The 12,513-nt window shown below is 36.6% G+C and overlaps 2 protein-coding genes across 2 annotated transcripts; one reads left to right on the forward strand and one right to left on the reverse strand.

Annotated features, from left to right (window-relative positions):
• Window positions 1-355: 355 nt before the first annotated feature.
• On the reverse strand, window positions 356-1,084 carry LOC107494010 (protein FAR1-RELATED SEQUENCE 5-like). The gene is made up of 2 exons (XM_016115047.1): window positions 627-1,084; window positions 356-539 (listed from the first exon to the last, which is right to left on the reverse strand). The coding sequence occupies exons 1-2, from the start codon at window positions 1,082-1,084 to the stop codon at window positions 356-358; spliced, it is 642 nt and encodes a 213-aa protein (XP_015970533.1).
• A 2,163-nt stretch (window positions 1,085-3,247) lies between these two features.
• Window positions 3,248-9,528, forward strand: LOC107494001 (kinesin-like protein KIN-5C). The gene is given in 22 exon segments (XM_052262552.1): window positions 3,248-3,633; window positions 3,837-3,995; window positions 4,078-4,427; window positions 4,514-4,652; window positions 4,745-4,858; window positions 4,860-5,012; window positions 5,454-5,523; window positions 5,605-5,681; window positions 5,879-5,932; window positions 6,030-6,110; window positions 6,191-6,302; window positions 6,388-6,474; window positions 6,559-6,734; window positions 6,906-7,067; window positions 7,172-7,279; window positions 7,449-7,607; window positions 7,687-7,770; window positions 7,867-8,072; window positions 8,150-8,251; window positions 8,415-8,524; window positions 8,722-8,873; window positions 8,981-9,528. Coding segments are annotated over 22 exon segments (3,039 nt in total). The 5' UTR covers window positions 3,248-3,444; the 3' UTR covers window positions 9,176-9,528.
• The last annotated feature ends 2,985 nt before the right edge of the window (window positions 9,529-12,513 follow it).

The raw sequence follows: 12,513 nt of genomic DNA on the forward strand, positions 1-12,513 counted from the left end.
ATTGCTGGAAAGCCCAGGATGTCTACTTTCCAACGCCGTTGAGAGCGCGCCAATTGGGCTTCTGTAGCTCCAGAAAATCCGCTTCGAGTGCAGGGAGGTCAGAATCCAACAACATCTGCAGTCCTTTTTAGTCTCTGGATCAGATTTTTGCTCAAGTCCCTCAATTTCAGTCAGAAAATACCTGAAATCACAGAAAAATACACAAACTCATAGTAAAGTCCAGAAAAGTGAATTTTAACTAAAAACTAATAAAAATATACTAAAAACTAACTATATCATACTAAAAACATACTAAAAACAATGCCAAAAAGCGTACAAATTATCCGCTCATCAGCATGCACATCTCGATGGCCCTTTACATCAATGCGCATTGGTCGGCGAGAATGCCTTTTGGTGCCTTTCCTCCCTTGCAACGAAGCCAACACCCGCATAGCCATTTGAATGATTGGATGTCCTCGTTTTTCATCAGAGCGCATTTGAGAAGTATTGACTGATCGTGGTGATTCATGCCCACAAAAGAACTAAAAACCAGATTGTACCTGCATAAATGGACACATCCAAACATTTATGAACAGAAATGTGTAAATTTAGTGAACCTAAAGACTTAATTTGGGTGAACCGAATACTTGTTTGTGTTGTACGTGGTGTCGATTGAAACCATGTCACCAAAATATTCGCATGTAGCCCTGCTTCTTGCGTCGGCCCAGAATGCATGTTTGATGGAGTGATTGCCTTCGAGGTTAAGCTCGAAAAAGAAATTTTGGTTCTTCTCTTTCATTCTTAATAAGTACTTCTCGAATTCTTTGGCATCGTCTTGTTCCGACACATTCCGTACTTCCCTTGTGATGTAATTCCTCACGTCTTTTTCTATAAAACTTAGTTCCCAATGACTGCCGGCTGCTGCTACGAATGATTGGTAAGTGTTTCTCGGTTTGATTCCGGCTTCCTTGTTGGTTTCGATGGTGCAAAGCACGAACATGCTTAGCTCCCTGTGTTGTTTTAGTATCTCTACACGGTCTGGACAACAAGGGTGTGAATGATTTAGAACAACTGTGGAAATTATCCAAAGACCGACGTCCTTCATTATGTGTACGTAAAGCCTGGCTAGACAGTTTAACCCAGCTGAGGTGTTTGTCTTCAGAGTTGGAGATATTTTGGATTTTTACCTCCCCTCTCTGCTACATACGATTAGTTGATTCTTAACCTCGTCTTCCTTCCGAGTCGTGTTCCTTATTTTGGTAGAAAAACCAGCAAGTTTGGAATAATTTTTGTAAAACTTTCCAGCTTCTTTTAGTGTCTTGAAAATTATCCCAATTGTATAATGAATTGAATATGTTATTAAGGTGAAACAATTCTATAGTACTAAATGAATGAAACATTATCCATTATATAAATTCAAATTCGAAAGACTGTCTGCATAATGAACCGAACATGTTTCATAGAGTGAAACAATTGTATAGTACTAAATGAACGGAACATTATCCATTATATAAATTCAAATTTGAAAAGCTTTCTGCACAATGAACCGGACACTTTATTAAGGTGAAACAATTGTATAGTACTAAATGAACGAAACATTATCCATTATATAAATTCAAATTTGAAGAGCTGTCTGCACAATGAACCGAATATTAATTTAAGGTGAATCAATTGTATAGTACTAAATGAACGGAACATTATCTATTATATAAAATCAAATTCATAACACTTGTGTCTACAACTTAGAGATTATCAATTCAATTCAATTCAGAACACCTACGTGCATAAAATTCAATTCAATTTAACAATTGCATTCCAAACCTCATCCGCTTGATAGGATTCAGAAGAATAATCCAAATTGCTTTCATTCAATTGATTTAAAGTTGAATTATTCATTGCTTTGATTCAGAGATAAATGCTATGTCTAGATCGAAAAAAAAGCGAAGAAGATAAATCCAATGTAAGCAGAACAAAGAAGAAAATGAAGAAGATGGATGCGTGCATAGAAGAACGACAAATCTTATTACGTTGAATGGAATGCAAATTGAAGAAGAAGAACGAAAAAGAAGAAGAACTAGCAGAGAAGAACGAAGAAAAACGCGAGTAGAGAAGAAGAAGAACGCGAGCAGAGAAGAAGGTTTAGGTTGTAGCAGAGAAGGTTTACGTTAATATGCTAGGCGCGTGTATCACAAACGAGTTGGAGAGCGGGGGAGGCGTGTCTAGGAAAAACTGCTTGGATAACTTGGATGTATTTTTTGTACGAATGTGGAGCATTATTGATATTATAAAACGTTAAAAACTTTAATTTTTCATATGTTTCATAAAACTATTTGATATCAAATATCTTAAGAAATATTGTGTTAGCAAAAACTCTTACTTGTAAACCAAAGATGCATCTGGTGGCTTATCTCATCAGAGCTGTTGTGCAGTGTGTTCGCGGTCGAGTTGCTCTCTAAAGGTTAGTTGTTAATATTAAATGCCAAATACCGATCAAAGCTAAGCTTAAGCTAAGACACTTTATTCAAGACTTGCAATTTGGAAAAAGAAGCCTCTGTCCATTAATTAATACCAGTACGTCTCATCCAGGCAATCGGGCAAGGATGCCACTACATTTTTTTGCATTTGCATAATTTAAGTAGTAGAAGATTTGTAGCTAACTTTCCATATATAGCATTCTTGATGTAAACTCTATGTCGGTCACCGATGGCTGAAGTCTGAAGTCTGAACCCTTTGTGAACTGCCCAGTAACAGTTATTAAGGACTCTACTTCTTACAACTATTGTAATGTCTCTCTGATCTGTTGCGCAATAATTAAACGATGTCATGACTTATCATTTTCAAACCCGAAGGCAGAGCAACTACATTTTAGAGTTTTATGACAAAAAGCAAATATAAAAAAGTGCAACCACAATAAGCAATCAAGCCGGGAAATGAGTGAGGCCCTTATATTTTGGTCTTTGCATAAGATTAGGTGCTTGGGCTGAAGCCCATCAGACCAGGATTGGGGCTCCTTAAAAATAAGGCCATTAAAAAACAAACGTAAAAGTAGATTAGGATATGGGCTCCAACAGTTTAATAATTAGGCCTTAAAAAGCCCAATTGAGTCCAGTTCTTTCCAACAACCAAAAACAGTGAGCGACAGGTAAAATATAATAATAGAGAGCCCTCAGGACCAAAAAAAAATAAAATAAAAGAGAGCTCTGGAGAGATTTCATAAATATAAATAAATATAAATATAATAATAGAGATCAAGAGCGGATTACGAAAATTCAAATTTCAAACTCAACAGTCACCGCCCCTGGCTCTCTCTTTCTCTCTCTCCTTCCCCCCGACCCCATTTCAGATACATCTCACGCAGACAGAGAGAGGAGTTTCTGAAGCGGATCTATCTATCTATCTCTACTAAACTAAACAGAGTGAAGAAGAGAGGGCATCTTTCTCTATCTCCCTCTCCCACAATCGACAATGTCTCTTCGCCACGAGAAAGAGAAGGGAGTGAACGTGCAGGTCCTCCTCCGCTGCCGCCCCTTCAGCGATGACGAGTTGCGCTCCAACGCCCCCCAGGTTGTCACCTGCAATGACTATAACAGAGAAGTCGCCGTCTCTCAAAACATCGCCGGCAAGCACATTGACAGGGTTTTCACTTTTGACAAGGTATTCTTCAATGGACTTTTGCTACTCATTTGCAAATAATTTTTTTCTTGCTTATAAGCCTTGGATTTGTTCAAATTGAAATTAATGTTGTTTGTATTGACAGAAATGAATAATAATTTTGTTACAAGTTTTTAGAAGTGAATACTGGAGCGACTGTTTTTAGGGTATCCGATGTGTGATCATGTTCTATGTTCTATTTGCAGGTTTTTGGTCCTAATGCACGACAACAAGATCTTTACGATCAAGCTATTATTCCTATTGTAAATGAAGTTCTAGAAGGATTTAATTGTACTATATTTGCATATGGTCAAACTGGTACTGGAAAAACATACACTATGGAAGGTGAATGCAAAAGGTCAAAGGTATGAAGTAGCATCTGTGCTAGTTAGTATTCTACCTATCACAATGAATGTGATTTTGATTTATTTGACTGCTGTATTGCAGAGTGGTCCCAATGGAGAGTTGCCTGCAGAGGCTGGAGTCATTCCTAGAGCTGTTAAACAGATTTTTGACACTCTTGAGAGCCAAAATGCTGAGTACAGTGTCAAAGTCACTTTTTTGGAATTGTACAATGAAGAGATCACCGATTTGCTTGCCCCCGAAGAACTTTCGAAAGTTTCTTTGGAAGATAAGCAAAAGAAGCAGCTGCCACTTATGGAGGATGGCAAAGGTGGAGTTCTTGTAAGGGGATTAGAGGAAGAGATTGTGACGAGTGCTAGCGAGATTTTTACCCTTCTGGAGAGAGGGTCTGCCAAAAGACGCACTGCTGAAACTCTGTTGAACAAGCAGTCAAGGTAGCTGTTGTTATTATTGTTTGAATTGTTAGAACTTAGAATGTCATATTTTGATTTTATATTAAAGATATAGTTATCTTTTTCAGTCGGTCACATTCATTGTTTTCAATAACAATCCACATCAAAGAGGCAACCCCAGAAGGTGAAGAACTAATCAAATGTGGCAAACTGAATTTAGTGGATCTGGCTGGCTCGGAAAATATATCTCGTTCTGGTGCTAGGGAGGTAATACATTGGGCGGATACCTCCTAGTTTTATCCTTCACCCTAGGCTTTACACAAAAATCTTAATTTGTTTGATTTTGTAACATATCTTAGGGTCGTGCAAGAGAGGCCGGAGAAATAAACAAGAGCTTGCTTACTTTAGGGCGGGTGATCAATGCACTTGTGGAGCACCTTGGTCACGTTCCTTACAGGTTTTTATGTCTATCTTTGTTTTTTTGTTTCCCTCCTTCGTGATTCCCTTGGGGGAAGAACCAAAACATGCATCATAGCGACAGTATCCCCTGCGGTTCATTGCTTGGAAGAAACTTTGAGCACGCTGGATTATGCACATAGGGCAAAGCACATTAAAAATAAGCCTGAGGTATGTCCATGATTAAAGTTATTTCAGTGTCGAGAATGTTTCTTACACCATGCATCTTTAACAGTATAATTTTGCTCATAAATATATTGCTTTTACAAAAGATTACATGACTGTTATTCTGTATATTACATCTGTATCATACATAAAAACATATAAACAGATATAGTGTTTTCGGTACACCATTTGATCAATTATTTGTAATGGCAACGTCTTATGAGAGTTCACTTTTTGGTTCACATGAACCAAGTGAACTGGGGCAGATTAAGTGCTTTTAATCCCATTTTGTTTTTTAAAGGAATTTTTACTAACTAGTCCATATTAGTTTTGGCTATTTTCTTATTGGAATCTGTACTGCAAGGTAATGAAGATGTTTATCATGTGTTTTGTTGTGATTCGTTGCCTTGATTTAGAATTTTTTTCTCCCCTTTTTTCTTTAATTAGGTTAATCAGAAGATGATGAAGTCAACTCTTATTAAGGATCTTTATGGGGAAATTGAACGCCTGAAGGCAGGTGAGTATCTCTAAATTTCATTGCTCTTCATATTACTGCTAAAATTGCATTGTTGCTGATGAAGTTTGTGATTTTGATCAGAGGTTTATGCTACACGTGAGAAAAATGGAGTGTATATACCAAAGGAGAGATTTTATCAAGAAGAAAGTGAAAGGAAGGTAGTTTTTTCTGCCATCATAAGTACCGATATAGCAATATTAGTTCATAAGAAAATATTTTTCCATGTGCTTTCACCTGCTGAGATTGAAATGGAATTACTTTTCTTTTTCCCTCTCGTTTTTGTGCTCGGTATATAAGCTGGTTTCATGTATTGTTCTCATGGCGTTTCATTGATCCAAGATTTTTCATTGTTTAGGCCATGGCAGATCAGATTGAGCAGATGGGGCTAACTATAGAAAATCATCAGAAGGTTGGTTTTCTTAAAAAACCATTAGCTATATCTGCAGATGATATTGTGCGCCTGTGTATTCCTTTTTTGCTTGATATTTTTTTCATGTTTGGACCAGCAATATGATGATTTGAATAGTAGATACATTGAACAAGTTCGACAATGCTCTGATTTGGGCAACAAACTTGATACCACACAGGTTAGCTATCTATTGGTTTTGGTCCTTTATTGTTATGTTAATGTACATCCACTTATCAGGAAAAGAATAAAAAACTACAGAAAAACTTGAACAAGACCAGTGAGTTGCTCACTAACACAGAGGATGAATTGAGGAGATGCCAGTATACCGTGAAAGAGAAAGACTTCATCATTTCTGAGCAGAGAAAAGCAGGTAGATTCATTATTGTGTTTCCGTCTTTATCTCTTATTACGCAGTATTAAGTTGAGATGGTGGTTAAAACAATTGTGTGTGACAGAAAATGCTCTAGCTCATCAAGCTTGTGTATTACGGGCTGATTTGGAGAAAGTTCTTCAGGATAATGCTTCGCTGTTTTTGAAAATTGGTAGGCATTTATCCTTTTCTGTGCAATTATTGACAAAGAATCCAAGTTGTACCGTTAATGACTTGTATACATCTGTTATCGTAGGTAGAGAAGACAAGCTGAACTTGGATAACAGGGCTGTGGTGAACAATTTTCAAGCAGAGCTTGCCCAGCAGGTTGGTTGTCTTTGCAATATTGTTGCGACATCATTGTCAGAACAGAGTGAACATCTGACATGTGTGGAGACGCTCTGCCATTCTTTTCTAGGTGTTCATGATAAGGTGGGTACCTCAATTATCTAATGCTGCTGCTTTTTTTTGGTCATATTCTTCTATGTTTTTATTTAATATGTTTTTATCTAATTGTTATTTTGGCTTGTTTATTTCATCGCTATGCGTTTGCATGGATGTTATGATATAATTCACTAATTCTCCTCATTTTGTTGCGTATAGGTGGTTTTGGATTTAAAAAATAAAGTGACAGGTTTAAGAAACCTGTACTTATCACACATTGAGGCAGTGCAAAATGTGGTTCGTTTGCATAAGGCGAGCTCAGATGGTGCTTTAGAGGAATTATCTTCTCTGATATCCTCCAATGGTCGTTCTATTCAAGAAGTATGTTTGAACCATCTCAATTTGTGTTCCTTGTTATTTTATATATTTGTTTTTACATCTCTGTTCAACATTAACAAAGTATCTTTTTCCCCTTGGTCAATCAGTTTCTTGAATCTGAGGCCACTCAAGCTGGAGCAATATTTGATGAACTTCAGAGCTCTCTTTCAACTCAGCAGGGTGAACTGGCAGTTTTTGCTAGGGAAATGCGCCATGTATGATCTTTAACTTCTCTCTTCGGCTATAACATAACTATGCACGAATCAATCGTACCTTTTTATTTCTTTATTCTATGCAGTTTCTTTTGCTGTATTTTGTTTATCTTTAGCTGAGTGGTGTTTTTTCCTTTCTTTTTTTTTTGGGCTCTGTTTATTCAAAATGCAGAGATTCAATCTTAGCATTGAACAAATAAAGGATATATCTGATCACTCTCAAGAATTTGTTGATAAGCTTTTTGAAGAATCAAAAAAGCTTGAAGACTTTGCATCAGAGGCTGAGCAAACACAACTGAATTGTATTGCTGACTTTAGGAAGTCTTTCGAGGTTGTGATGTAAAATATTAATATTAATATTACTGCACTTTTTCTATGGTGGCTTATGGTGGTTGACCTATTCTTTACAGGAGCAATCAAGATCAGATTCAGAGAAGCTTATTGCGGATATGACCAGCTTAGTTTCTGATCACATTCGTCGTCAAATGGATCTGGTCCGATTTGAGTATTACTTCGTCAATGTTTCTTAGTAAATCTTTCTTATTTGGGTTGGCAGTTTAGTTTCTTATGGACGATGGTGAATTATTCAGGTGGATGAAAAGCTTGTTGATCTTAGACAGAGCAGCATTAAGAACAAGACTTTCTTGGACGAACATGTGTCTTCAGTAGGAGAAATTGTGTCCCATGCAAAAAGGAAATGGCAATCTTTTTGTGTGCAAGCAGAGAAAGAGACGAAGGATACTGCTGATTATTCTGCAGCAAAGCATTGCCGTATGGAGTTACTCATGCAGCAAAGGTCAGTGGCTTGCCCATGGTTTCTTGATCAAGTCCTCCTTTAGCAAAATTCGTAGTGTCTTATTTTTATATCTGTAGTGTAAGTACCGCTGGATCAGCTTTAGAGCATATGAAGAGGACTCATGAGGCTGTAAATGAGAAAGAGTCCAAGCATATTTCTGCAGCAGTGTCACTAATCAGGTATCTAGTGAATTGATTGTAAGAAACTCAGAATAACTGTCAGTAATGCCCATGCTTATTGAAAATGTGCTTCATTGAGTCCTTATCCGCTCTTAAACTAATACTTTTGTGATCAACTGATTAGTTTGTTCCATGTGATGCAATATCAATCACTTGTGTACAGTAATTCTTCTAATAGCAATGAGCAACATGACATGGAGATCAATTCTGCTCGTGTTGCAGCAGAGGAAGATGTGGCAAAGAACAGCAAGGATCTATTTGAGCAGTTTGATTGTAAGTGTATGGTTTCATTGCATAGCAAAATTGGTTGCAAAAAAGCAGCTGCAGGTGTCTGCAAATTTATCTTAGCTAAAACAACTTAACGAAGGGGTTTACCTGTTGTGCAGAACAAAGTCAATTTTTTTCTCTTAAAAATGAGTCTCATTTTGCATTCATTTGATCCTCTATTTTATTTTATTTTATTTTTGCAGTCATGTCTGCGCAAGAGCGGGAATCCATTTCTGGAATGCTGGATGTAGTAAAGACTCATTCAAATACACTTGAGATCTTTAGAGAAGACCATGCTGGCCAAGCCTCTTCGATTGAAGAGAAGGCTCGCGAAACTTTTCAACAGCACTATAGGGTACTTTAACTCTATTTAGTAACTACAAGTTTTATCAATGAAGCATCACTAAACTTTTTCTGCCTTTCATGCATTGCATGGCTTGTTGCTTTGTCTTCTCTTTGCAGGACTATGAGCCTAGTGGAAATACACCAGTAAGATGTGAAACAGACGTTCCAAGTAAAGGAACAATCGAGTCTCTTCGATCACTGCCAGTGGAATCGCTTCTTGAGGAGTTTCGGGAAAACAATTCAAGTGAATCCTCCGTAAAGGAGTTGAAACCATCGCTTATTCCACGTTCTCCTCTTAGCGCACTGAACTGATGGTTCAACTAAATTGCATGCTTTGGTCCTTAATGAAGTTAAATTTGTTTGTATCTGTATCATTGCATTGTTTTTTTGTTACCATTAGTAGTTCCATGCTTGAGAAGCATCAGTTGATGAGATACAATGTGAAATCTAGGCCAAATTACTTTGTGTAAAATCCCATCTTGGGATGGAATATAGAGGTCAAATAATGTTTGTAACTTTAGGGTAATGATGTCGTATCTAGTTAATTCTTATTCTTGACCTGTCAATTATTTGGCAGATACCTGTTTACTTAATGTCTCCTGTAATGATGAACACATTTATATCAAGTGAAAATGGGAACCAGGGTTATGTTGGAAGTATTTAAAGAGACAGTTTCTTTTGCTGACGGACACGTTTATACATTTTTAACCGTATGTTGCTAATATTGGAATTCATTATTAATAATGATTTCTTCTTGAATTGTAAATGACAAAAAATAGTTGGCTACCGAAGGGGATTAGGCTTTGTGACCTTTAGGGGGTGAGTGGTTTAAGAATCAAATATACTCAGAAAAAATTGTGGGAATTAAAATAATGGTATTTTAATTTTCTGGAATCAAACTTTGAATCAAGCATGAAAATATGATATTCTCATCTTAAAATTTTTAGGATTTTATAAAATGTTTTGTTAGAATTTTTTAGAAGAGTAATTCTTATTTTCAAAAGTATGAGTAGATTGGATATTCATCTTCATTTGGAATCAAGATTTCAACATGACGGACACCACTACTAATTCAACAAGATTTTGGTATTTGATGATCAAAATATCCAAGCTGAATTAGAGAGCTGTTCATGCAGTCTAATGGGACGAATTTTGGCTGATTGCGCCTTCAGTCCAGAAACAATGAAATTTGCCCTGCACTTAATTTGGGGACAGCCGGCAGGATTTAAAGTGAAGAGTCATGGAAGGAATGTGTTCTAATTCTTTTTTGACAATGAGATTGATATAATTAGGGTGAAGAAAAGTTCTTCCTAGTTATTCAAGAACTACATCTTAAATCTACGGAAATGGAAGAAGGATGAAATGATGGAAGACAAAGATTTTGCTTATGTTCCTATTTGGATTAAGATGTGGGGCTTACCCGAACACTACAAAACAAAAGAACTAGGGAGAAAGATGGGAGGAGTTATTGGAGAAGTGATTGACGTGGACTTTTTCAATATGAAACGGAAGGAAGACATAATTGTTAAGGTTCAGGTTAACCTTGATGTCACCAAACATCTACGAAAGATCATGAAGATAGTAGGTTCTAATAGCAAGGTAATTGATCTGCAATTAAGGTATGAGAAGATAGGAAATTTCTGTAATTATTGTGGTTATTTAGACCACGAGGTAAGGCTTTGTAGCATTCAATTACGAGATGCGGCGAATGAGAAAGTGGACGAAGAAAAGTGGGGCGAGTGGTTGAAGGCTGATCAAATTGGGAGAAGGGCTGGGGGTACAAAAAAGTGCTGAGAAGTCGAACAATTTAAGCAAGGATAGTGGAGTTAGTGACAAACCCTAAAGGTCCTACTCTAGTCAACCTCTTTAAAGGATTATTTAACGTTTCGGTCCAGGAGGATGGAGATGGAGGAAAGAAAAAGAATAAGACATTCACAGCACTATAGCAGAGAATGACAATAGAACTACTGACTTAGTTTTGAGAGAAGTTGAGGTTAATGAAAATGCTTCAATCAATCTCAATTCAGAGTTTAGTTTATCAAGAGAGAATGATGGGATGCTAAGCACTAAAGATCAATTTTGTTTCGCTAGTAAAAGTAATAGAGACAATAGAATGGGGATAAGGAAGACAAATATAAAGAAGCTAGCTAGAAGCATTCATTGGTGGGGGGAGAATCAAGGCGGGAGTGAAGAGAAGGGCAGAGGCTAAAGAGAGTGCGGTGAATTTGAAGAAAGCTTACCAAACTGAAGAAAATTAAGCTGCAGTTGTGGGGGGAGGGTGCCACCCAACAAATGACACCTGAGAATCCATTAAGATGATTATGTGGAATTGTCTGAATTTGGGAAAACCCCTAATAGTTCACAGCATGAAAGGGCTATGTAAAATCCATTTTTCCAAGATTGTGTTCCTGTATGAAACAAAAAACACCACCATGATTGTGGAGAGGACGTTACATGATGCTGGTTTTCAGAATGCTTTTTGTGTTAGTCCAAAAAGATAATTAGGAGGGTTGGTGGTTGGTTAGAAGGAAAGAGAGAGAATTCAGATTGGTCACCATAAAGAATTCCTAATTCATTCCACATAGGAGAACCCGCTGCAACAAAAAACATGGGATGTGATAGTAGTATACATGCATACCGATGAGAAGCTAAAATTAGAATAGTTTTCAAAGGTGCAACCAATATTGAACGGTGCTGAAGATTATAAAGTTGTAATAGGAGATTTTAATGCTATAACAACCTTTCATGAGAAAGGCGGGAGGATGAAGTCAGCTGCTTCTATTCATAATTTTAATGACTTCACATAGTTTAATCGTCAATTTGAAGGAACCCTTATCAGAGAATGTTTGGAATTTGGATAGAGATTTGGTATCTCTGCAATGGAAGAAAAACTATCCTAGGGCGATTGTTTCACATTTAAGTGATGTGGGCTCTGACCATTTCCCATTGTTGCTTAATTCTGATATAGGTTTGGTTAAACTGAAAAGAAGATTCCGATTTCAGGTACGTTTACTACAAGATTTTTATTTATTTATGAGAATTTTTGTGTGGAGGTTTTTAAAACCTCCTCAACATATTTTATTTGTAGCATAATATAAAACTCCCATTAATTAATGCTAGTTAAAATTTAAAAATCTTAAGTTGTTGTAGAATAACTAAATAAATGAGGAAGAAGTAACAAATATAAAAAATGGAAATATAATTAAGTAACTCAAGTAGTAATATTTACTAGAATTACTATATCAATATAGTAGATATAATTAATATTTTTAATAATATTAAAGTATATAAGAAAGAGAATAGTATGAAAGAGAGAGAGACTATTGTTTTTATTGCTTGTACGAAGGTGAAACTGCATTTCACTATTTATAGAGGTTACATGCTTGCTTTTTCAAAACCTCTTTAATGCCATTCACTTTAGAGAATGTGAACCGTCCACAATGAATGGGCATCCACGTTATAACCTTATCACAACACTCCCCATTGGATGACCATTCAGGATTATGCCTTGTTAAAATCTTACTAAAGACAAACCCAGTGGGAAAAAACCTTAGTGAAGGAAAAAGAGTACAAAATCCTTTGTGATAGAGACTGCCTCATTAAAAATCTTGTCAAGAAAAACCCAATGGGAAAAAAAACCTGACCAAGGA

This window comes from Arachis duranensis, chromosome 6 (genome assembly GCF_000817695.3).
Source record: "Arachis duranensis cultivar V14167 chromosome 6, aradu.V14167.gnm2.J7QH, whole genome shotgun sequence".
In the NCBI taxonomy this organism is placed as follows: domain Eukaryota; kingdom Viridiplantae; phylum Streptophyta; class Magnoliopsida; order Fabales; family Fabaceae; genus Arachis; species Arachis duranensis.

What these genes read in the sequence shown, in the direction of transcription:
- LOC107494010 (XM_016115047.1), bottom strand. Translation starts at nt 1,084, where the DNA reads ATGAAGGACGTCGGTCTTTGGATAATTTCCACAGTTGTTCTAAATCAT. An exon ending in ACCACGTACAACACAAACAA is followed by an intron (nt 540 to 626) that starts GTATTCGGTTCA and finishes CCATTTATGCAG; the next exon opens with GTACAATCTGGTTTTTAGTT.